The sequence below is a fragment of the Pezoporus occidentalis genome, unplaced genomic scaffold (assembly GCF_034315485.1).
Source record: "Pezoporus occidentalis ecotype Australia unplaced genomic scaffold, CSIRO_AGI_Poc_V1 ctg58, whole genome shotgun sequence".
NCBI lineage: Eukaryota > Metazoa > Chordata > Aves > Psittaciformes > Psittacidae > Pezoporus > Pezoporus occidentalis.
Genome location: NW_026915921.1, coordinates 3390980 through 3417556, shown reverse-complemented (window position 1 = coordinate 3417556; position 26577 = coordinate 3390980). Strand labels below are relative to the sequence as shown.

At 39.8% G+C, this 26577-nt stretch overlaps 1 protein-coding gene across 1 annotated transcript; it reads left to right on the top strand.

Moving 5' to 3' along the window:
* HTRA3 (HtrA serine peptidase 3) lies at positions 1-25461 on the top strand. The gene is made up of 9 exons (XM_062638786.1): positions 1-904; positions 10324-10423; positions 12069-12291; positions 12890-13084; positions 15611-15643; positions 16298-16412; positions 22148-22196; positions 23897-23992; positions 24502-25461. Exons 1-9 carry the CDS (start codon positions 481-483, stop codon positions 24665-24667), a joined length of 1401 nt encoding a protein of 466 aa, XP_062494770.1. The 5' UTR covers positions 1-480; the 3' UTR covers positions 24668-25461.
* The last annotated feature ends 1116 nt before the right edge of the window (positions 25462-26577 follow it).

Genomic DNA, 26577 nt, shown 5'->3' with positions numbered 1-26577 from the left:
CCCTCCCCGGCCGGGGTGGGGCCTGGCCGTCGTTGCCGCCGCGGAGCTCCTGTGGCTGCTGCTGGAGGCGGCGGTGGCGGCCCCGGGCACGTCCCGCATATAACCCCGCCGCTCCCCTCGGCGCCGTCCTCACAGCTTCCCGCGGCAGTCTGGGGGACGGCGCTCACTTTGCGCGGCAGCTCGGGCATGGTTCGGCGCCTTACCCCCGTGAGCTAGTCCCGCGGAGCAGCGCCTCGGACTGAGCTGGCCTCGACTCTGCGGCTTTACACTGAAGCCTCCTTCCTTCATCTCTGCTCTTTCCCGCTCCGCCTGCAGGAGCTCTGCTCGGGGCAGAAGACACTTTCCCGCCCGGGTGTGCATAAAGCCCGGCTTTCCCTTCCCATCGCTGCACCGCGATAGCACCTTCCCCGCCTCCTCCCCTCGGGCCGGGCGGGCTCGCACCCCTTCTCCGCCGCTCTCCCCGCCAGCAGCCCGCCGAGGATGCGGGTGTCGCTGCTGAGCCCGTTGCTTCTGCTCTCCCTCAGCGGCAGCCCGGGCGCCGCGGAGCTCTCGGCCGCCCGAGCCAAGTGCCCGACCCGCTGCGATGTCTCCAAGTGCCCCAGCCCCAGCTGCCCCAGCGGATACGTCCCCGACCGCTGCAGCTGCTGCCTCATCTGCGCCGCGGGCGAGGGGGACTCGTGCGGCCGCAAGGAGGACCCGCCCTGCGGGGACAGCCTTGACTGCCGCTACCCCATGGGCAAGCGCTTCGCTAAGGGCGTCTGCCAGTGCAGGCTGAGCGCCCAGGTGTGCGGCAGCGACGGCCGGACCTACGACAACATCTGCCAGCTGAAGGCGGTGAGCCGCAAGGCGCTGCAGCACGGCCTGCCAGCTGTCGCCCAGGTCCAGAAGGGAGCCTGTGAATTCGGTAGGAGCATGGTGGGGCCTGCCCGTGGGGCAGAGGGTGGACGACTGGATTCAGGCTAAGAAAAACCCCGGTTTTCAGTGATCTGTGAAGACTGGGTGGCCCCAGGGTCAAGGCATCTTGCCCGGCTGTTAGCATTGCTGTGGTGTGGGGAAGGGGTACTCGGATCCTTTCTGAATGGCAGATACCTTCCTTGATGATCCTCAGTGTGGGACAGAAGTCTGGGAGAGTTTCCTCTCAGTAACATGGCTCTGGACACTTTGGCATTGTGTATGCTCTGCTGCAGCGCTCCCAGGAGCAGGAGGTGAACGCACTTGACAGCATGGATGGGAGCTTAGTGGAGGGCATTAGGCTGCAGGGCAGCAGTTACAACCTTGGCCATCACCTCTTCTCAAGACAGGATGTGCTGGCTGGGCAGAAGTACAGTGCAGTACGGTACATTACTGCCAGCACCATGTTCGTTTCATGATGTTGGCGCTCACTGCTGAGGCATTTTGTGGCATTGTCCATGCAGGCTGCACTGCATATCCATCACACCATGGCCCACACAAAGCAGAGCAGGGACTTGGGAACACTTGTGCTTTGGTGCCTTCTCTGGTGGTATGTGGGAGGTTAGTTGTATTCACCTGCTAGGTATCTCTACTCAGAAGAGTATGACGGCCTCTTAAAGCCAAACAGGGCAGAAAACACACCAAGTAGTATCTAAAACACCTAAACCATAGTCTTTTGCCTGTTTTGGTTTGTTTTTTTTTTTTTGCACAAGAAGTTTTGTGGTCTTGTAGAGAATAAAGTGCGAATAAAAGCCTGTAAACCTCCTTTAGGGTTTAAAATGTTGATACTCAGCAGATGAAATGGTCTTCTTTTTACAGTAGCATACTAAAGCCTGTGCTCAGATATTGTGATATGCTATGGCAAATTCAGGCTTGATGGTTTAAATTCAGAAAGTTTAGTAATCACTTAATTTGGTAAGATTTTATTTATTCTTTAGTATTAAAGTGGTTCACTTTATGGAAGTGTTAATGCTGCTGATATCTTTTCACGTACTTACTGGTATTTTAAAGGTTTCCTTCTGCTACCTTTCTCCCAGTATTCCTGGAAAGAAAAGTCATATGCCTGATGGAGTTTTAAATCATGCCTTAATGTTTCCATTATGTCAGGTGAACCCATAGCCATCCTGTTCATTCATAGATAGCAAAATTGCCAAAATTATTGGGAGAGGTAGAGTTGTAGCCTTCCTGTGAATTAGGGTACCCTTCATGTATCACGGTCTTGAGAGAAGGTAAGCTGTGATACAGAGACAGAGGAGGTCAAATGGTGTTCCTAGAGTTCCTTTAGGAGTATCTCATCAAAGCCAGGGATTGCTCCAGATGCTGGCCTGGGTCTGCAATGATCAGTCTCTCCAGTATTTTGTAGCTATAAATTGCTGTTTACCTGTTCCTTTTCACATCAGCAGCCATGAGCTTTAATACTTGTAATACTTGGTTGGAACTGATCCACATGAAATAATCAGAATGTTTAACCAAAATGAGTGAGCTAGCCTGCATCTAAGGGCTTACTGAGTGCTTGGGGTTTGGTATATATGACATTTTATTTAAGGAATTCTCCTGAATCTACTGTTAATAGGCTTAGGAATTCGAGCTCTGATGTAGAGGTTACTTTTTTTCCAAGCAACTATTTTAGTGTTCACTTTATTTTGGCTTTATTTTGCATCCCAGAAAACCTCAGCTTCTGGTTCTTTGTTAAGTTTAAATTTTTTATTCAATTCTACAGCTGCACAAACTGAAGCTCAAAGAAACCAAGTGTCTTGCCCAAGGTCAGGCTGAGTTGGTGGTTGAGCCAGGAATAGACTCAATTATGGTGTTGTTTTTTTAAAAAAACAATAACATGCAATGGCTGTAATGAGAGGTTTAGAACAAAGTCGACAGTTTAAAATTACTGTCAAGTTTCTTTCTTCCCTGTTCTTGAAAGGAATCTGGCCTCAGATGACTCAAGAGTTTGAAGGGCTAAGCTAGTTACAAAGTAAATTCAGTTTTACTTAATCATTCCTGTATTAAACAGTCTCAGATAACAGTAGCCTTACATAGTGTGACTTAGGCCATTTCAAGAACATGCAATGAAACTGAGGAGCAGCTTTTGAAATGTCTGCTCCTGTCCATTTCCAGTTGCTTAGCTTGATGCTAAGTTAGATTCTGGCTGTGTTAAAACAAAATAGGCTGAGAAAATTTAGCTGTATTTTCCTAGTGACAGAAGACTGGTGGATGAAGATGCATGAAAAAGGAGTAATAAAGGATGCAGGAAGGAAGGAAAGGAGGAAAGAGGTGCCCAGGATGACTGAGTGATAATTCCAAACCTGACTGAATTTAAAGTATTTTTTTCCTTGTTGAAGTTCTGGATTAGCTTGAAGAACACCATTCCAAGATGCAAGTTCCAGGTACGCTGTGTTAAAGGGGGTGTGTACTGCATGGATATACAGGAACTCTGGCATTGATGTCCCTCAGTATGCCCTGAAAGCTGTTACTCATACAGTTAGCTTTATGCACCTGGGCAAACCCATGGACCTCTGAGATTCTAATAGAACAGCCTGCAGAACTGTTAGGCACATTCAAACTGTATGCTACAAATACCGTTTTTTTCCTCTTCAACACTAGATACCTTAATATATGGTAATTTTTTGAAGCAGCTGGCCTTTTCCTGCTTTCTGTCACCTACTGTGAGAAAGACAAGCTATTAAAGGCTAGTGTGTATCTAACAGAATAAACATTTATGCAAGACAACCTCTGTCATCAAAGACCAGTTCTTTTGGAGCTCTGTTTCTCACTGCAGCAAATATGGCAATGCCACACACAGATCTGTGAAAGTGTCCTCACTCAACAGATTCACGCTGTCACCTGCAGTCTATAGCCAATTTATGTCAGACTTTCTTGCACAAAGGGCTGTTTATGATCTCTAAGTACAACTTTTCTTAGTACACTTAATAATTCTCTGCTATATTTTGCTAAAGGTTTCTGTGAAGACAGTTCAGATCTTGAAAGATTTGTATTTTCTCACCAAGGATGTGGAAGCAAAAAAACCTTTCTTTTTTGAAATTAAAGGTGCTATTTGTCAGTGCAACATGGAAAACTAAAAGATAGATTAGAAAACCTTTGAGGAAAGAAGTCCCAGGAAACAAGTGCATTGGTTTTAATCCCTTGCAGGGTTCTGCCTGAGGATGTGTCCCCTCTGCACTGTTTAACTGAAGGCACTCGCAGAAAGTGGTCATGCTGTAAAGCTTCACCTGTGTCAGTCAAATACTTGCAAGAGATGAGCCTAAAAGTTCAGTTCTCTAAAATAAGTATTTGAAAAAGAGTTAATGCATAAGCAGAATCTTTGCACACATTTCTGTGTGGGGTGTTTGGAGTGTTCCTGTACCTAACCTTGAAGATACAGAGGAAAGACTCAGGATATTATTACTTGCATTTCTAAGACATTGAGCCAGTAAGAGATGCTGAAGTCTTATACTGTATTATTATCATCAAAGCCTTACAGCTGCCTCCAGCTGTATTAAGGGAAATGCACTGCAAGGTATTGACTAAATACACAAACTCCAGTCACATTCCTTTACTGATTGTTTTCTTCATGTCCGAGTTTGTTTTGAGCTCCTGCAGGTGAAGATGAATGTTGTACAATGTTTGGTGTATAATTCAGAGTGTAGCGCTTCACTGGGTTGTACAGGATCACTAACAGAAAAGATGTTCTTGTTGCATATCCTTATGAGAATCACTTGGGAAGGAGGAATTAAGAAGCATCTGAAGTCAGTGAGGCGGTGAGGTGTTTGGAAGGCTTGTGTTAATCTGTCTCTGGCCATTGTGATTGCTGCACTACACAAGAAAACCACTTTGGTGTTGGTTCACCAAATTGTTTTAATCTGTGCAGGGTAGATATCCATTGTATAAACAAGCTGCCTGAACCATAATGTGGCACTAAACTCACCAAGGCTTTATGGTCATTGCACAGCTATGCAACTTGATCTTAATGCTGAATTCATCAGAAAAGCTGCCCATGAACCTATGTTTCCAACAGATGTTTCTGTTTTTTAAGCAGAGATATTATAATCTTTTATTTGTCTTTCATTTCTTTCCATGAAAGCACAGTAGGGACAGTGTTTATCCCTGGTGATCAGATCTGCCAGGTTGCAGTCCTCCCTTAGACATAATAATTTTGCTGAACACACAGATCTTTTCTGAAGCTTGGGTTAAAAGGGGAATGGGGGATCAGTCTTAAAAGAATGAGTTTCCCAGGCTCACAAAGTCTTAATGAATATAAAATTGTGGATTTTAATATGATGTACTGTCTTTAAGAAAGCATTGAATGTGATTTTATTTAATTCTCCAGGGAGTAGGTTGGCAAATATTCAGAATCATTCAGTCTTTTGCAAATATAAATTAGTCTAGCTTGATCGTCTTCAGTGGGATTATGAGAGTTGTTTCTCCTGATTATTTTTTTTTTTTTTTTGCAGTTGTCTTCATACTAGGTTAATTCTACAAGTCTGTTGGAGTTGTTTCTGATTTACAGTAGTGTTAATGAGATTGGGGTGAGTCTATTGTCTCTTCAAGAAAGTAAACCAAATGCTGTTAAATGAACTCATAGCCTGTAGGTAACACTATTATTCAGGAAGAGTCTTAAATTGGTAATATAGATGCTCTTACCTGATAGGCACTTAGCTTTAGCCATGTAAGTCCAGTGTAGTTGGAGCCCATAGATTTGGAAATGTAAGATCTTATTTTATGAAGAACATCTTTAACTACAGTTTATGCACTTACATCCAAATTTGGATTTTGAGTGTTCTGTGAGAGGAGCTGGAGAGCTTCTGAAGATCTAATCACTTAATTGAAATGATAGTATAAGAGTTCAGAGCTGCTGAAAATCTGGTTGATTTGTGGCTATGAAGCAAATTGGGAAAATCTAGTTCTTTTGACTAAGAAATTGTGTAGACAGCTAAAGACTCATACAGTATAAATTTGTTTTTATTTCAAGTACAACCTGGTTGCAACACCTTTGATACCTTGTTTATACAACAGATAGCTAGTTGGATTAAATTATGTCTTTTTGCCAAGATAAATCAGCTTTGGTTAGTGTGAGATGATTTTGAACATGCATGAACATTTTGAACATGGAAAGTAATGCATGTTATTGAGAGACCTTTGAAAAAATACATGGCAAATCTCAGATGGTCAGTAGGTCAAAAAGCACAAAGCTGCTGTAAAGAGAGCTTTTGCATTCACACTCCAGCAGAGGTCTGAGAGCTACGTGAAACTGCAAGACAGCAAGAGTGTCGGGGAAAGACACATGTTCAATTTTATGTCTTGGTAACAATAGTAGCAGCAGGTAGTGTGTACCAACTAAAGCAAATTAAAGCATCAATTGAAGGTCTGACAAAAAGCACTGATTTTTACTACAATTGCAACACTTGTTTTCAGGGTGATCTTGTACAACTTACTAGTGTTGGATGCCCCTTCTTTCTTTAGTTTTTCAGGCTGCAGTTTCTTCCTTTTAAAGCATATTGGGAACTTCTGATGAAAATAAGGTTAATAAATATGCACTAAAATGTTATTAATAATAAGCAACATTTCAGTTCCCTTAAATAGGGCTGTTCGGCCTGGAGAAGTGAAGCTTCATGGAGAACTCACAGCAGCCTTCCAGTATAGAAGAGGGCCTACAAGGATGCTGGAGAGGGACTCTTCAGCAGGGACTATAGCAATAGGACAAGGGATAATGGGCTCAAACTTAAACAGGGGAAGTTCAGATTAGATATGAGGAAGAAGTTATTTACTGTGAGGACTGTGAGGCACTGGAGCAGGTTGCTGAAAGAAGTGGTAAGTGTTCTGTGCCTGACAGTGTTCAGGGCCAGGCTGGACAGGGCCTTGGGCAGCATGGTCTAGTGTGAGGCATCTCTGTCCATGTCAGGGGATTGGAACTAGATGATCTTAGGGTCTTTTCTAACCCTAACCATTCTATGATTCTATGTGAGAGAGTAAATGTTAGTTTGCTGTTACATCAAGTCCATAGTTTGAGTTCCTATAATATGTTTAAAGGTTCTCTTCACTCCCAGCATGCAGGAAATGATTCAAGAGAGGTCAGTTTCTATGAAGGCATCTTTTAACTTTGTAAGTTAGTGTTCATCAGTATTTAGTCCCCACCAGACAATAATAAAACCAGCTCATCTCTCATCAGACCTTCAGCTACACCCTTCTTACAAAGTCTGCATGTCTGTTGTTCTTGATCCTCCTTTACTTGAGATTTCCTTTTACTATATAGTGCAGATTTGGATTCACCTTCAGGTTTGAGTATTTGTGTCTTCTGACCCCTACAAGGAGATTCTGGACTTTGGCTTGCACTAAGAAATGCCTTCATTATGGCATGGAAGAAAGACAAGCTTTGCTTTGGTTATACAGTCTCCTTTCTGTATTGCTGCATTTTATTTTCGTAAGCTCTTTCCATGTTTGCATTCATTCACCACTTCTTCCAGACATTTTTCTGTCTGCCTACTCCAAATCTTACCTAGAAAGCCACTGCCACCCATGATGTTTCCATGGTGGCTAGTCAGGACTGGTGAGTTTTTTGGCAGGCATTCTCCTCTTTTGGCCATGTGCAATGCTGTGGCATGGACAGAGCAGTTCAGCACTCAGCAGATGCAAAGGGATTTAATTGCCCTGACTCACATAAGGCTATGCTGATTTACACCAGCTGAAAGCCTGCATTCACCATGCTTTCCCCACCCAGTTCTATGCTAGTCCATCAGCTGAGGGTCTAGCCAATGTACGCATAGATCCATGGTCATATCTGTTAAGATAAATGTGATGATAATGTTACATCCCATCAGTGAACACCGCTGTGTGTGCAAGTATTCCAAGTCATGTTAGTAGACTTCAAAGGATATCCTGCAGTGCCAGGCAAGCTGCTTGGGACCTGAAGGTGAAATAAATCTCCAGTGGCCCAGTAAGGAAAATAAATAAGAGTGTACTATGCTTATTTCTGACTGCCCTCTGTTGTGCCTGTTTGTGGTATGTGTCTTTTAAACCAAGTACTGAAATGAGCATAATCAATTGGTTAGATTTTTTTAGAGTGTGAGAATGTATATAAAAATAATAGATGAAATCTGGTCCTGCCAAGTTGTTCCTCCTATGGTATCATATAAATTTAGCTTGCTAATGTAAGCATATAAATCCCATGAAGTAAATCCCATGTCCAGCAACAGGAAAAAGAACTCACTGACTTCTATGGAGAAATTCCTAACTATCTTGATCTGGTTTCTTCAATACTTTCTTCCTTGGTACCAGTGCTGGGCCCACTCCTGTCTTTGCTTCAGGTGTTTTGGTTACTGTGGTAATGTAATACCTCTCACTTTCTGACTTTGCAGGTCCTCTAACACTTTATTGTGAAACCTTTATGAGCGACTACAAGAACTATAACAATTAGTTCTCTGTCAACCACTATCTTACAAATTCACTCAAAGATTAGGTCAGAGACATATTTTTCATAAATAGGTTAGACACCATTATGCTCTAATCTTTATATTTGTCCCTATTAATTTACTAGTTGCAAGGTTTAATGGTCAGTAAAACACCTGTAGATAAGGATCAGTGAAAAAGATCTTTGAATTAAGAACTACACAGAATACTAAAATTCATGACAACTCTCTTAAACTTCTCTTCGTCTATCTTTCCTTTTTTGTGTGATGTCTCCTACCTACTTCCCTTTTAAAAAGCTGGGTAAAGGGCAACTGATGACTCATTACTGTGTTATGTGATCTAGTAATAGGCAAATCTGGAACCCTTAAGAGCAGCTGTTGAATTGGTGTGCAAGACCTACTGTGAAGTAAATTCATCCTTTAGCATGAGTTGAACTTAGGGCAGATTGTGATAGCACAAAGATTCACTTCTGATGAGCTGATATTATTTAGAAATTAGAAGTTAGACATTCTGCCTCCTGATGAAATGGCAGAAAAAAATTGTAAATCCTGTGTGTAAATCCTGCTGTGTAAATCCTAAAGTGTGCTGTTGCACCATTTTTGAAAAAAGCCAAAAATGTTATTGCTGTATCTGATTCCAACTTCTTTACTCCCTTCCCTAGATCCCATAGTTAATATTAAAGCATCAGGCTGTGAATGTGAAAGATTGCTGTTTGAGTGTGGTGGTACATCCCCTAACATATGTTTGACATATGCAGTGATATGTCCTTGTGTATTAGGGATTGCAGAAAGTATGATATTCTAGCACAAGCAGTACTATTACTTTGAGATATTGTGATGTTGGAATCCAGGCTGTTGTGACATTAGAAGCCAAGATGCTGTGGACTCTTTTCCTCTCTTCATTCCACAGAATTATACTCAGTATACATAAATGCTGTGTAACTGCACTGGTTTTCATCAGAACACTTAATATTTAGTAATTTATTGCTATGCCTAGCTGCCTGTGACAGCTGAAATGAGAATTTTAAAAACTTTTTAGGTTTTCATTTACAGAAGTTTTCTAATGTACATACTTTAAAAAATTTACAAACTTGAGCTCTAAATGCCTTTCCAAATGCTGTGGATGTATTATATGGCACTTGTTAGACCACATCTAGAATTGCTACATCCAGTTTTGGAACCCTCAATACAACAAAGGTGATGAAAACCTGAAGTGAGTTCAGAAGGTCACAAGGATGAGGAGGGGAGGTATAAACGTATCTCCAATGAGAAAAAGTTGAGGGAACTGGGCTTGTTCATCCTGGAGGAAAGAAAGCTTCAGGAGGACCTAACAGCGGCCTTCCTGTGCTTGTGAGGAAGTTATCAGGGGGATGGAGCCAGGCTCCTTACAGCGGTGTGTAGTGGAGAAGACACCATGGACATCAGTTGAAACATGAGTTTCAACGAGAGGTTCAATCTAGATAGAAGAAAAGCTTTTACTTTATGGAGGGCAGTGAAACAGTGGGACAGGCTGCCCAGAGAGTTTCTGGAGTCTCCATCCTTGGAGTTTCACAAGTCCCAACTAGACAGACCCTTTGAGTTTCCTACTCTGCCTTTGTAGCAGACCGAGCTTTGAGCAGGAGATTGGACTAGAGATCTCATGAGGTCCCTTCCAACCTTGCTTATCCTATGACCCTATGCAGTTTAGATAATAATTAGTAGTTGTCCTGAGACAAATACTTTAGACAAGGCTTTTAGACTTCCAAGGAGGTCAAACAACTTATAGCCAAGTGACGCTGATGTTTAATTTTATCAGGATTAAGCAAAATGCTGCATAAATTTTGAACAATCTTAGTTACTTCAATTCCTTTTCCAATACCTGTTTGGAAACTGTCCCAGTAGGAGAAACAGACCAATTCAAAGCATATTTATCTCACCTATTTGGTAAAAAAGGATATTGTCTTATTAACATATCCAATTCTTTCTGCTAGTATAGGTCACCTACAGTCCAGCAGCCCAAGGTACAAATTCAACTTCATAGCAGATGTGGTGGAAAAGATTGCACCTGCAGTTGTGCACATTGAACTTTTCCTCAGGTAACACTTTTCAATTCTTTGTGTTTTACTCACATTGTCTAACAAAGGTCTACAAGTAGTAACTTTCATTTTGAATTCTTGAAGTTCACAAAATACTCTGAAACGTTACAGCAGACTCATTTTTCTAGAGAACCATGAATTTTGTGTGTTTTGTTCCTGTTTAATAGATATATTTTATCTGGCTTACAGTATTTCCAATACATATTGTATACCCTAAATTAAGTCCATGTCATCTTTGAAGATCAGCCTTCACTGAAATGTGCTGCTTCTTGGATTATGTTTATTATTTCTGTTTAAAGAAAACAAATCCTGAAAGTAGGGTGGGAAAACATAGGTCCTTGATGCTTATTCTACTTTCACTAAGAGGTGATTTTATTTTGGCAGGAGAACATTAAGAGGTATTATGTTGACCTGGTGTAACCTGTCTAAACACAAAAATGATTTCTGATAGGAAAAAAATGTAGTAAATTTGCTGACCAAAACATACCAATATAAAGTGCACTGAAGCTGGAGCTGAGTCAGCAAGTTTAACATGGAGTACTCAAAACAACCTGGGAGGCAGGTTTAACACTGAGTGCTCAAACCAACCTGCTGTCAGAAGAAATTATGTCAAATATTATTTGTACTCCATTACTTGAATACTTTTCTGCTTAGAGTACTCTAATTTTCCGTAGGCTTAAGAATTTGGAGAATATTTACAGGCTTTTTTTAACATGCAAAATGGAAATAATCAGGTTTTCTAAAACAGAGCTTTATGCACATAGTGACTGTTTTTTTGAGAGAATGCTGTAGTTGAAGATGTTTAAGATGATTGGAAATGTAGTTAAGATTGTTGTCCAGTGCTGACTGTGGTACTGCCTTCTGCCTGGAATTGGCTCCAATTCTTTACTGCTGTATAGTCCAGAACTTTCAAACAATTTCCTAATAAGGACCATATCTCAGAAGAAAGAAGAATTTGAAGACCTTTTCTCATCATCTGCTGCCCAGGCACTTTCTGTTCCTGTAACAAATCTAAGGTCATTGCAGCAGTTATTCACAGAAAAGTCATCATGCTCTAAACAGTTTGTAAAGTCTTTTAACTATATCTCTATTGCATCAGATGATGTTTCCCACCAAGTTTTACCCATTGTTAATGTGCTTCATTTCTTTGCTTTCACATTCCCAGTCCTTCCAGACAATGATTTTCCTGCCAGTCTACACTTTGGCTTCATGATTCCAAGAGACAACACCTCTTCCTTCACTCCTTTGTCCAGCTGCAAGCTTCCTTCTTCCCTTTTCCCCATTCAAATATTGATCCATTTGTCAGCCCTACTATTTCCTGTCATTATCTTCTTCCCATATAGAAGCAGCAGCCGGTGGGATCAGATGGGCTCCTCCTCCTTCCTTTTTTGTCACCTAGTCTCTTTGCAAGGAAATGCATGAAGGTAGAATGGGAAAACAAAGGAAAAAGACTCTACCAGTTGTCTGAAAACCTTGTTTCTTATCCCCCTGGCTGACTAAAAGCAGTCACAATTTTCAGCAAAGAATCCTCTGTCATCAAATGCTTTGTTATTTCTCAGGGTGAAAGGTAGTAAATGGTACATAATGTTATCTGCTGTTAAGTTATGCTTCCGTTATGAGTTATAACTACTTGCTTTTTGTACAGGCACCCTCTCTTTGGGCGAAATGTCCCGCTTTCGAGTGGATCTGGGTTTATTATGTCCGATTCTGGTTTAATTGTGACCAACGCACATGTGGTGTCGAGCACCAATGCTGTATCAGGGAGACAACAATTGAAAGTGCAGCTGCAGAATGGAGATACCTACGAAGCAACCATCAGAGATATTGACAAGAAATCCGACATAGCAACAATAAAGATTCACCCTAAGGTAAGTGAACAGGTGAATGAATGAATTTGGGAACCTTGTTTTGGTTTCATTTAGTACAGAGTGATTGGCTGGAGTATATTTTTAAGGGTTCTTTGGAAATATATCTGGGGAAAACAATATACTGATAAATACAGGCCTTAAAATGTTTCCTATCTTAGAATGAAATGACTTTGTCTTCTGTGCTAGGAACTGCTAAAACTTAAGGTTAAACAAATGCAGCTCAGTTAATATGTGCTCAGATTCTGCTATCGTTACCTGACAGTCCAGGCTATTCTAACTAATCCTTCTAGCTTTGTGCCAGTAAAACCTGCAAGGTGGCAGGAGGAGGGAACAATCTGCTGGAAAACAGGGAAATCTGTTTCAGAATCTTGCTGGCCTTTTATTTCTGGATGAAATTGCAAGGTACTGTTGCTGGCAGTTTGTTTCTGAAGGCAGTATACTAATTTTACCTGGCATAAGTTTTGGGTATACGATAGTGAGCGTGTCTTTTATCAAGGTAACGGATGTGCCTAACTTTTTGCTAGTTTTTGATTTTTCCAATCAGATTATTTTCATGTATAAACTAATACTTATTTATTTTTTTCTGTTTTTATTTAAGAAAAAACTACCAGTATTGTTACTGGGACACTCTGCTGATCTGAGGCCAGGAGAATTTGTGGTGGCAATTGGAAGTCCGTTTGCCTTACAGAACACTGTGACAACAGGTATTGTCAGCACTGCTCAGAGAGATGGCAAAGAACTCGGCCTGAGGGATTCAGATATGGATTATATTCAGACAGATGCTATTATTAATGTAAGTACTAGGTATGTAAGGAACTGAGTTTCACAGTCCTAGAATGCTGAAGCCCCCACCTTCAGCAGGGAAGTGTGTGCTCTGAGAGATGAAACCACTAAATAAAAGCAGCTTCATTTTAAATCAGTAATAGGGTCTTCTGTTTATAAAAGACTATGCAGTGTCTGTAAGTTGCATTCCGTCATTAGTGTTCTGAAATGTCTGATAAATAGAACTACCCTCTTTGAGGCTGTCTGTGAAGATGTTACACATAACAGACCCTTCTTGTTCTCTAGATCTCCTGCAGTAACACATGGTTTATAGACCAGCTGTAAATCAACACATTTCTCTCTGCTTGTTCAACTGATCTGGCCAAGCAAGCTGTAGAATAGAGCCAAAGTTTCTTTCATCTCCATGCATTAGAATCAGATGGAGTAGTCTGATAGTATCTGCTTCAATTTAATAACATGAGACCCAGGTAAGAACTTCAGGAGAGGGCTGTGTTTCTGTTGTTCTTGTTTTCCCTTTGCACATCACAAGAACCTATATGTAAAATAACACAAAGTTTGAGATACAGTTTGGACTTGAGGGTCCTAGCATTGCATTTTATATAGAAATACATGACAATAATGTCTTTTCAGAGCAGCTTGGAGGGTTCCAGAGAGCTTAAGTAAAGTCCTTGGGTATGCATATAACTTGTACTGATTCTAAAAACAGCACTGCATGCATATCTGAGGTAGAAAATGATCTGAAATTTTATGGCTTAGATCTGTTACACATTGAAAAGAAAATATTTTCAGGATTTATTTGCTGGGCTTCTATGTCAAATTTGATGTAGCAAGTCATAACACTTAGTGTTTTACACATATGAAGTGCTTCACGAATGTTTATTAATTATCACAGACTGGTTGAGAAGTTGTGTGGAGAAAGAGGGTGCTAAGATACAACATGAAAGTGAGCTTCTCCAAAAAGCTTCTATATGATCCAGGAGCTGAACCCCTTCAGATGTTTAATTGAATTTTCTCTCTCCAGCTGTATGAGAATAGGAAAACTTTTTCAGAATGAGTTACTTAGGAGCACACACCGAATTAGTGAGAGAGACAGAATTAGAACATGGGATTCTTGACCTCACACCTATACACATTCCTCAAGATCAGACTCCTTGCTTGTATATACCTAGGCATTCACTGCCCTCAAAAGCTAATGAGCAAGTTTAGACAAGGATAGCAGAATGTGTGTAAATAGTGACAGCAGAGGAGGTAAGGTAAATGACAATATATTTGAATTGCTTTGCCATCTGAGACCACAAGATATGAAGTCCCTGGCATAGAGATGCTTTGTGCTTCGCTAATGCACTAGTTTTCTCCTGAGAATGGGAGGAGTTTGAGAGCTGGTCTATTCAGAGCATTCCTGTGGCTCAGCCAAGACTTTCCTGCAGGAATGTGCATGCAGCTGCCTTCTGAGAAATGCTGGGACAGAAGCAACATGGGACAGGAGAAAAGAGGGCCATAGCTCCTAAATGGAGATATATTGTACGTGACAAAAGTTCTTTCATTATCACATCCTTCAAGCAGAGGACAAGTGAAGGAAAGATAATATGTTAAGGAAGGCTGAAAAATCTTTAGCTTGGTTCCTCTGTGTCAGTCAGACATAAAAATCAAGTGTCTAGCCTTGGTCACTGAAAAGGTACAATTTAAGAAACTGATCTCTGTTTAAACTCAAACTTTGAAGCTGTTTTAAAAACTTTAATGTCTGCTTTATTCTTCTGAGAGTTTGTAAGGTTTGCCCAGTGCTATCTAAGTATAAACAGTTTATATGGCTCATGTTGCTGTCATGCATCACTAGCTTTTGTTTCTTTTGAGTGCTAACTTGCTGCTCTTGGCTGTTCAGTAGACCTACTTGAAAACTCAAAAATGAACTTGAGACAAGCATCTTCTCCAGCTCATTTCCTATAGTCCTGTTGGATGTGTCTGTTGAAGGCCATTAGGTATTAATCAAATTTGAGCTGCTCAGAGCTGCTATATGCCCTCCCTAGAGAGGGCTGCATGCCTATGGTTACTAAATCAATCCTTACATAGTATCTACCTCATAGCAATATGCTGTGATTAAATATGTAAAACACTGTATTCTTTTCCAGTGGAGAATTAGAGACTTTACATTACAAACCAAAGTGATCAATAAAACTACTTAAGAACTGTGCTTTATTCTGATGGCCTTTAGAATAATAGAAATGCTTGTTTTAGCTGTTAATATTTCTCGTTAAACTTAGGGTCTGACTATTTGAAGTGGTAAGTTGCTGCTCCTAACTTAAGGCCTGCCTCTGAAAAGAAAAAGAAATCTAATCATAAGAGGTGTGAATGGGTAGGGTAAGACCTACATGTATTCTGTGTCAATTTTGTGTTCGTCTGTGCTGCCTAGGAAATAACCTGCTTTTTACATTTTACATCTTTTAGTTTACTTATATAAAAAAAAAATACTGCTTGAAATGAAAATTGCATTTCCTGCAAGGAAGCACCAATTTATTGTTCCCTTATATCATTTTTACAGTACGGCAACTCTGGAGGACCTCTGGTTAATCTGGTAAGTCCAGGTGACTTGGTTCTTCTGTTTTGTGTCAAGAGCTAGTTTGAAGTAAGTGGGAGAATATTGAAAAGATTCACAGGTCATAGCAGCTTTCATTCATTCAAGCTTAATGGTAGGCAGATACCCTGAAGCCAATACAAACTATGCAGATTAGGTTCATACACCATTGGAAAACACTTTCCTGTAGAGCAGAGGGAATTTTACACAGCAGTAAAAAAAATGGGATCTGGTAGGAACAGTCATGCTTGTTCTCCCTATGAACCTGGGATGCACAGCAAAGATGGGACCTGGTTAATCCACACAACTAGTTTTAAAATAGAGTGCTTTAAACTGTGAGTGATTTTGCAGGTCAGAGAATTATGGCTGTAGTGGTTACAGTGGTTCCACTGCCTGCTCAGTGCAGGGAATCTCTTGCCGAGTGGTGCGATGGACCTTGGATGAACACACTGTACTGTAATCTCTCTGGATAGCACAGTGAAATGTGAAAGGGATTGTGAATCAGAGCCCAGATCCTCCCTTACAACTACTTTTTTTTCTTGAGTGATTGCAACACTCTAAAATTTCTTACACCAGCTTTTAACATGAAATGCTAGGCAGTGAGATGAACCCTGTCACTTGGGACTGAATTAATAGGGTACTGTCTCTCAACAGGATGGTGAAGTGATTGGGATTAACACCTTGAAGGTCACAGCTGGGATTTCTTTTGCTATTCCTTCAGACCGTATCACTCAGTTTCTCACAGAGTCACATGACAAACAAAGTAAAGGTAAGGTCTGCAAGAAACAGTGACATCTTGCAATTATTGTCCTGATCTGTCATTAAAGTGCCAAAAGACACAGCTCTGGGATCCTGTTACTGAAAAGAGCAGCGTTATTTTACAGTATGGAACACCATAGACTTGGAAATAGAAAACAGCTTCACAGAAGACATTTTATTATTCAAACCCCCAGAAAGTAGACAGTATCTGTATAGATCTGGGACAAAGGACTTCTGAGGATAGTGAGGACACAGATGAGTCATTACAGTCTCAAATGATCTTGAAAACACATGGTGACCTGATCAAGGAGTCTTATCCTCCTCTTTCACATATTGTCCAAGCGAAAAGGAGATTAAGGTGTACTGTAGAGAATAAAGTAAGAAATTTTAAGACAGTTTTCTATAGATGGAGTGTAGTGTGTGCACATCATCAGTGGATGATCTTTATTTTGCCATGGTCATCTATGTCAGTACTATATAACTGGATATTGTGATAGACACTCAGACCCCAGTGGAAGAAGAGCTGCGTACCGATTCCTGAAGAAATGCGCTGGGAGGATGGGGGAGAGGCATTAAAAAAGAAAGGCCTCTGTACCAAGGAGCATATAAATCTAAATAAACTGACAACTGCAGTACTCTGGACTTTTTTATATGCTTGCCTTGCATCTGTCACACTGTACTGGGTGTCATTCTAGATGCTGCACAGCCAAAGCTGATCTAGTAATGCTTCAGCCAGATCAAACCTTTCTTTCTCTTTTGCTTGCCAGTTTATCTGTCCACACCCTACCCGTCTTTTATCATGGCTGCTGGCTGCTGCTTCTCTTGAATCTTTCTGGTATTAATCTTGTCTTCTCCTGAGTTCATCCAGTTGCTGATGCCAGCACCATTGTCCTCTCAGTGTTCTCTCAGATACTGTTATTTCAGAAACTTCCCTTAGTCTGAGGTTTTAAAGTTACACATCCGCTTGTATATTTGAGACCCTCACAATTCTGAGGGGTCCCCTCATCTGTGTTTTGCTGAATTCCCCAAATTAGATAGTTTTTCACTTGTTGATTGGGGCTGGAGGAGGTGTTGATGAAAAAAGCCCTTGATGCAAAGACAAGGAGAGTTTCTAGGAGATATCTTCACCATATTTGAGACTTTGTTTGCATTTTTTAGGCCTTTAGTAATAGTCCTCAGTTTTGGTGTATAGGCATTATTTATTGACATAAAGAATTTATGTAAGCATCTTGGGATGTTTTCTTTTGCTCCAATTATGTTCCAGTAATTTCAGTGGGATCCACCCTTATGATACAATTAGGTCATGGAAATAAGTTCAAGGGTATTACCACTTTGCTCCAAGTGTCATATTGCCTGAAGATGATAAAATCCCCTTAGGAAATGGCTCTTTCCAGATACTCTGGCATATAGGAGATACTGTCAACATTGTTTAATAAGCTTGATGTTGGTCTTTTAAATCTCAGTTGATCAGATAACCATCAGTTTCATGTAGAAGTCCCATCCATTATATGTAACTGCAAATATATGATCTGCTGCAGTACAGGAGCAGAGAGGAGGAAAAAAGAAGGAGCGGATGTCGTTTGAGTAAAGAATTTGCACTGATTATCATTAAGTAACATTCTGTATTGCCTAATGGCTGGGTAATACATAATCATACCTAATATAGTTTTGACCAAAGATTTACCATACTTTGTATAGACATACTTTTCTACTGAATGGCTTGAAACCCTTTGCTAATTTTGAATTTATCAGTAATGATGTTAACCACCTTTTAGAGTTAGGAATTACTGAACTGGTGCATCAAGTTAAGTGTTTCCATCCATATCTCAAGTTTTACAATCCGTGTGTTCTGTCATTACCTCTGAAAGTCATCTATACACTTAAGCCTTGACTGATTTTTTTACTTCTGTGCCTTTGTTAGTATCCCATAGGAATTCCTCAGTTTTAGTCTTTGCTCTGCCATCTATTCCTAGTTTAGACTTGAGCATAAAAGTGAAACTAGAAAGAGTTCAAATATGGATCCTCTAGAATGCAAGACAGTAAGTTAGTGATTTGACAAAATATTAAAGAGAAAATCAAGCCTAAGAATCAAGCCTAAGAATTCCCCCTCTCACATAGTGCTAACAGAAAAGTGAATAAACCTAGTTTCAGATGGGCAGGGAGAAATGGGGGAGTTCTGTATTGGTCACATCCAGCACGTCATTTATATGAATCTACATTTGCATCCCCAGAATGCTTTATTTATTGTGTTGAAACTATATGCTTACCTATGTATTTATGTGATTATTACTGATAATTAATGCCAATAGTCATGAGGGATGCTTAGGAGGCTTGCTGGGTATAGATTCAGACTACTGATTAAATTCAGCTATGTAGTTTATATGGAAGATACACTGCACATAATACAGCATTGTATACTTGAGCTATTTTCATGGTTTCTGTTGGCAGTGGAATATCTTTCTTAAATACTTTCAGGACTGCTCATGTAATTTGCAATATGATCTAAGTGCAAAAAGAGTGAGCAGAGAAGTAGGAGTTTTGCCTGCTGCTTGAATAAGAAGTGCAGGGTTCACTTCTTCACTTGGAGACCTTGGTGATATCATGGCCCCACTGAAAACAGCTGTAATGGGGATACTCATGCCAGTTTTTCATGCCCATAAGAGTTTGAGTACCTGACCCCTTAACTTGGACTTAACAATTCTTTTTGCCACATTTTATAAGTCATAAACACTTTGCCTTCAGCCTGTGTTTATCTCTCTGGTTAACATCTCTACTGTTACAAGTTTCAGTAAAAAAGAGAAAAGTTTAACACTAACACATATGCTTTCCTTCCTGTGGAACAGAAATCTCTTTAGGTAGTGAACTGCTTCTAGAGACTCACGGTCAGCTGCTTGTGACTTTCTATTAACACAAAACAGATTCAAGTTTAAACTAGTGGTTGAGGCTGGTTTGCTTGTCTTTGTACCACTGGAATCAGTGTTTAATTTGGCATGGTGTTTACAAATGAAATGTGATTTGAGTATCTCTCTGTTGCGCTGTGCTCCAGCTTTAAGCCAAAATGGTTTCGTATTTGTTCAACCTGATTGTTCCAAAATATTAACCTTCGTTACTACTGGGACTTAACCCTGGTGACATGCTTCTTAGATTTATAACCTCACTTTATTCCACTTCTCCTAATAATTTTATCTTCTGCATTGTGATTGCACAAATTGCCAGAATGACAGGTTTTGAGACTTCTTTTATTCACAGAGCGCATGTAACGTGACAGTGGTAGTTCCAGGTGCCACATACTGTTCTGCCAATGTGACTTAACCCCAGCTTCAAAAGGCCTATCCTTAGGGGGTGATAAAAGACTACAACTGGTAGTAAACTGGCCGACTTTATTTACCTCTAATCATTGTTGATGAAAAGTTTGGGTTTTGTGGAAGATGTTTGACTCATGTTAAATAGAATAAAATGGACTTTTGCTAAACAAGGGGCCTGAAGGTTTTTTTGCCTGTATTCTGATGTATGAAATGGCTGGAGGGTGGGAAGGAAGGGAATCTAGACCCTGCTGCTAAAATTATCCACAACTCATAATTATTAGTTTGACTTTATAAATAGCCTGTCACTTTTACAGTATGAACCACTATTTCCAGTGTGGCAAACTTAACTGTGGAGAGAGGGCTGAAGACTATTTTGAATTTTAATGAACAGAAGTGAAATAATACCCTAACCTGCCCAAAGATGAAGCTAGAATGAGACCTTTAGTTGTGAATAAGTTTGTGGTTCTCAGATTTTTTTTTTCCCCAAAAGCCTTATTCTTATGTGAATCATTGGCTACTGGGGAAATAATTCCCTCTTAACCAATGGCATTTCTGTGGTTTTTCACTCTTGCCCAGTCTCCTCCTTGCTGTTTTGTTACTTCCAGATGCGCTTCTTTAGTCCTTTCTTTCATTTCCATTTTTCTTTCATGTAAAGATTCGTAACTCAGCCCCCAGGTCATGCGTTGTGCTTCTGCATATTTGTGTATCACACAGGTGATGACCATCAGCAAACTGTTTAATGCAAACAGTAAACTGTCACCAGGCTGTCATCTCTGTGTCTCTTGAAGACAACTTCACAATTTTAACTATCTACATTGTGGGAGGGGGGTGTTGTATTTTCAGGTGGGAGAATCATGTTTAGTTTAGGTATTTTTAAAAAGTGAAAACTTCCATTTATGCCATGTAGAGAAGCACTGTGAGTGCCACGCCAAAGTTTTTGAGCCTTCAATTTGAGCAAATGGACTTCTTCATGACACTTGCTGATTCTGATCTCATTAGTTTCACATTGAAATAAAGGAGAGCCAGAACAGGAAAAGCAGGGCTGACAGTTACAGTTGTCAGATTGTTCATAGTGTAGTAAATGCAATGTTTAGTCATCCACATTTTCACTGATGCTAATGGGAGTAGTGGACATGCATAAGATTCAGGACTAATTTCTTTACTTGGCACTGTTTTTCTTGGAAAAAACAAGAGTTAGAGGAGACCATGTATATCTTCTTTTCAAACTTTTTCCTCACATGGGAACATGGAGAAGCTCTAAGAAATTGTGAAGTAGTTACACTGGAACAAGTAAGGGGAAATAATGTTTCAAACCGGATATAGCTAACTACTGAAGCACTCACTTCAGGAAGTCATAAAACTGCATTTTTCAAAAGACAGCTGTGCAGTGCATGTCTGTGCATGACCACTAAAAGCTATTACAGACATGTGGTGCTTTCCCTAAAGGAGTGACTTTTTGACCATTTAAAATTCTATAGCTCCTGCTAATCATAGAGTACTTTGTATTGGAAGGGATCTTTTAAAGGTCATCTAATCCATCCCCTCCTCAATGAGCAGGGACATCTTCCACTACACTTCCAATCTGACCTTGAATGTTTCCAGGGTTGTGGCATCTACCACCTCTCTGGGCAACCTGTGCCAGTGTTTTACCACCCTCATTGTAAAAAATTTTTTTCTTAAATCTAGTCTGAATCTCCCCTCTTTCATTTTAAAACCATTATGCCTTCTCCTATTGCAATAGCCCTATTAAAATCTTGTCCCCACCTTTGCTGAGGGCCCTCTTTAAGTATTGAAAGTGTGCAATAAGGCCTCTCTGGAGCCTTCTCTTCTCCAGGCTGAACAACCCCAACTCTCTCAGCCTTTCTCCATCGGAGAAGTGCTCCAGCCCTCTGATCATTTTGGGTAAGGTCTATGTTTAGGTTTACTTGGGGTTATTTGTTTTTTTTTTTTTTGTTTTCTAAACTTGCTTTTTCATTCTTTGGGGTAGAAATAACAAGCCATTTGCATCAGAATCAGTGCGAGTCTTTTGGTTATCATTTCTCTGAAGAGTGGAAATGTTAATTTCTTTAAATCCCATTTCTATATTTTAATGAGAGCAACATATGATTAAATTGTCGTGAGCATTTCCAGATGAAATGGTAATCCATTAAGAATTTTTCATTTACTGAAGTCACGTGATACTAGATCACAGAAATTTTCCTGAATTTCCTGAAGGACACCTCTTCTCTCTTACTCTCACTTGCAGGGAGAGGGATTGTCATTCTGTACACCAAGGCTAACCAAAATAAAAAATTACCTCGGTGTAGATGTATATGATTTCTGTTTAATTTTGTTAAGAGCTGATACATCCTGTTTTAATTGACAGGTATTTTGGGTCATCAAAGTAGTTATTTTTATCAGTGTTTGCTTAAGTTTCATAAAAATCCTTTGTTGCTTTCAGATGGGAAGAAACGTTTCATTGGCATCAGAATGCTGACAATAACACCTGCGTAAGTATTATAGAAAGTAATCTGTATAACCATGCACACAAGATGTGGTCAGTAGCTGGTCAGAACTTCATTCAGTTTTCATTACAAATCTCCAGTGGATCCAGAAGTGTGCATTAGCTTCTATGAAGTCTGCAAACATTTTAATGAGTGGTGAAATACATGTCCTGAGTCCTGAATACTGATAATGGTGGATGCTCTGTTGATAGCTTAGGGAAATTAGGAAGGAGCATTTTTGGTTCTTGATGAGCACGTCTGCAGTCATACTAGGTTTTAGGTGACATTTAAACAAGCTGCTGCTTTCAGGTGACTGTGAGTGCCAATGAGAGATTAGCTGCTTGAGGGTTTGGTGGTAGTTTTGTCAGTGCCAGTGGAGGCTGTATAATGTGAGATTTAACACCTAACCATTAACTGAAAAGAAAGTAGTTGCTAAAGTGTGGAACTAAAGCTTTGTGCCTCCATTTTAGTGAAGGCAGAATGTGGACACCTTCCTTTAGTTCTTTACTGTCTTTTCTCTCATGCATTGCTGTGTCTTTCTGTTACCCAAGTATATTCTGGGTTAACATCTTACATTATTACATATATGTTCTTTCCCAGCAGTAGGCACATTTCCAATGTGGCAGTAAACTACAAAATTAAACAATACAATTTCCAGCTGGGCTTGTAGCAAAGCCATCTTTGTTTATTGAGTTACACTCTTGCAATCCTCCCCAAAGGGTGAGATCCTCAGCTGGAACGGATCAGGGTAATGGCATTAACATCACCTAGCCACCACTGAGAGAAACTCAGAATGTTTCTGTGCGTAACTGTGAAGTGAACATGGTGTGAGGATTGACTGCTTTTGCAATATCTAAAGAATCAATGTAAGATATCTCCAGGCCTGATTTCAGGAAAAGACTACTTTCCTTGATGGGTTTACTTTAGTCATTTAATTGTTAGCTTCCTCAGTACAAAACCAAGTGAAGTGAAGCTATGCACAGTCATTTGGACTTGGTTTCCATCTGGGGGACCCCAGGTTTTCATGGTGGACAGCCAAGTCATCCATCATTAGTTTAAAGCCCTTTCTTTCTAGAAATGGGTTTTAACCCACACTGAGCACAGACCTAAAATGATGTCATCTCCTCAGTAAAGAGGGGATGTTTTTAGAGTCTTTATTTTGCAGCTGGTTCCCGTCTTGTTTCTTTAGGAAAGGATTCACAAACAGGTCCTCAAGAAAACTTGAGGAAGCTGAAGTTTCCTTGAAAAACTCCCACAGATAGTTCTGATCTATCTGATGACTGAAGTTATAAAAAAATATATTGTTCTAGATAAAGACAAATTAGGAATGACTTGTGAAATAAAAGAAGTGAAATAGTTGGCAAAGTTCTGCCCCATCACCAGCACTAATTCTTTGGGGCAGGAATGTCTTTTGACCCTGCACAGTACCTAGGACAGCGAGTGCTGCTACCCTATGCTCTACAGTGGCCCTGTGCTGCTGCTGCAAATAGTTAAAGTCAGATTCTTGAGGATGTATGAGACCATTAAATATAGCATGCTTGGCACAGGTAAGTAGTTTTTTTGCATTCTCATCACAAGAACAAGGGCAAACAATTAACTGTTAAGTCATTTAGCATTGGTCACCAAAAAATGGTAAATAAATAAATAATTTTGAATGCTGGTTTTGTAGTGGAACCAAATGCTATATAAATTTGTTCTTCTCTTAGCTTGGTGGAAGAACTGAAACACAATAATGCTGATTTTCCTGATGTCAGAAGTGGAATTTATGTACACGAAGTTGTTCCAAACTCGCCTTCTCATAGGTATGTAAAGCACATTGTTTTCTTCACCGTAAATAAATCTCCAAATAAATACTGATAGGTAATACTTCTGTTTATATTCAAGTACTTTCTCATATCAGTCTTGATTATTATTTAAACAATTAAAAATCATGCTTTAGGTTAAAAAAAAACAAATTAAAATATTTGTACTGAGATCCTACTCACATCTACAAAAGTATGAAAAGGCACTTCCAAAAATTATTGTAGGAATAATGGGTGAAAGTCTTTTCTGTTTCTCCATTGCTGCAGTTTTCTGAAAGGTGGAGAAAGCTAGACTATTTGTTTTTGCTGTTTTAGAAGAAAATGCTCAATGAACTAACACAAGCCTGATTTTGCATTTAGAAGTTGTTCTTTTGCAGTCAGAAGGGTGGAATTTCCCTTCAACAAAAATTAGAATAAGTAAAAATTAATCACATCAGCCAAAGAGGTCGTGAATAGTTTTTCTCTGCATAGAATGTATATTTATTGCCTTTTTCTTCTTGTCTCTGCAGAGGAGGGATCCAAGATGGGGATATAATTGTTAAAGTCAATGGGCGTCCTTTGATGACTTCCAGTGACCTGCAAGAGGCTGTGATGAATGAATCACCTCTACTACTTGAAGTTCGAAGAGGGAATGATGACTTGCTATTTAACATTGAGCCTGAAGTTGTTATGTAAATAGAATTGAGGAAGCTCTCACCATAATTAAACTCACTTATTCTGGAACACTAGATACCTCCTTTACAGCTACAGTAATTATACTTCCTGTTGACTAATGACAAGGTGGACTAACTTAATTGCCTGAGCCATTTCTGTACATAGTAGCTAGAATCAATTCAATTGTGCCATTTATAGATTTAACTCAAGTGAAATTTAAGAACTGTGTTCTGGGGAGGAAAATAAATTTTGGGTAGCTGATAGCAATGGGGTCCACTTCTAGTTCCTGCAGGTTCCAAGCAGTTCTCCATCTCTTTTGAAAGATCAAAATACAACGGGAATTGAGGAAGAATGCCGAAAGGGGAAACTATTCCTAAACTAGTCATCCTGCAGCAGAACCAAGCTATTGCAATGCGCAGTTGAGCTTTTTTCTTTATGTCACTTTTTCAATGTGAACCTAGTATTGGCAAAGCTTGTATTTGTTCTTAGTGCTTCTATGCTACGTGTTAATGCAGGTAGATTAAATCTGTAAATATCTGAAAGGAACAAAAATGGTATCAGGCTATAGAGTGTTACACCTAGGTCATGCGATTTTGGAATATAGTAAATGATTCTTATAGAATTAATGCCTTATATATAAATCAAATCGATGTGCTGAACAAAGTTAAGTTTGAGAAAGTGCACAGTTTTTTTAAGAATTTGATACAAATTAGTTTTGCATCTTACTGGTAAGCTTTGCTGTAAAATTGTTATACTACTTTTGGCTTGTACTTTATATGTTTCTACTGTAAGGAGAATAAAGTTTACACTAATGATGTGTTGTTGTAAACCTCTTTTTAAGCAAGTATGTCTTCCCTCCCTCCTCTGTCAGACTGGAATAAACTCTCCCAGGAGAAAATTTTCACATGGAAAATTGGACCCTGATGTTACAAAAACTCTTTGCAGCCCTATGGCATAATTATTCTTGCTTTATTTAGGCTATGTTTAGAAATGCTTTCACACAAGTAATTTATTTACACTGTTTTTTTTCATATTCAGGGATTATGCTTTGATGTCATTTAGAGAGTATCTAGTTGGAATCCTGTTGTCCTCAATTCTGCCTGTACGTGATAAGAAGCAGAAAGGAAGCACTATTAAGCCTAGATAACAGTTAGAGCATGTGAGACTTCTATGTAATAAACCAGGGACAGTAACTGCTAAAAGCTAAATCTGGATCTCCCAGGTAGCCTAAACAGCACAATTGTCTTCTTTAGCGAATATTGCTACCATTCCCAAAGAAAGAAGTACCTTCGTCTGGACCATCTTCTACAGCAAGTTGTACTTCCTAGACTTATGTGTCTTTGGTTAACTCCTTTCTGCATCAGTGTGTCTTTAGGGCAGCTGGGACCTTCTTTTTTTCCTGATTGTCATCTCATCTAGACTTTCTGGCTATACCAGCTGTCATGTTTGTGACAAACCTTGCATCTTTGAGTTTGTACCATACCAGACATGGAAAAAAGCAATCTGTTCATTACTTGCTGGCTGGCTGTGACTGCAGCTATTCAGTCGTAAGGTGAATGAGGTATATTCCTCCTAAAAGTGAATATGTTTCTTTCCATCACATTACTGCCTGTAGTAATGGCATGATGCCCATGCTGTCTGTAAAAGAAGAGCTGTTTTCACCCCTCCAACAGAAGGTAGTTGTACCTGTTGAGTATTCCAACTCCTTTCAGTTAAGATACCTTAGCAGCCAGGCTTGCAAAAAGCATAAGCATGTTCTAAACTTAGAATAGCTGGCTTGGCATACAGGATACTGTCATAGCTAAAGTTAAGCCTATCCCTATGTGTGTACCAAGTTAGGACTAAATGTACAGGTTGTGAGGAGTGTGTCCATTGATTAATATTATACAAAATATTTCCAAGAGTTTTTTGCTATTTTTTTCAGATTTTTG

Coding starts and splice junctions, on each gene's coding strand:
- HTRA3 (XM_062638786.1), top strand. CDS start 481: ATGCGGGTGTCGCTGCTGAGCCCGTTGCTTCTGCTCTCCCTCAGCGGC. Junction 905..10,323: donor GAAGGGAGCCTGTGAATTCG/GTAGGAGCATGG, acceptor CTGCTAGTATAG/GTCACCTACAGTCCAGCAGC. Junction 10,424..12,068: donor CACATTGAACTTTTCCTCAG/GTAACACTTTTC, acceptor CTTTTTGTACAG/GCACCCTCTCTTTGGGCGAA.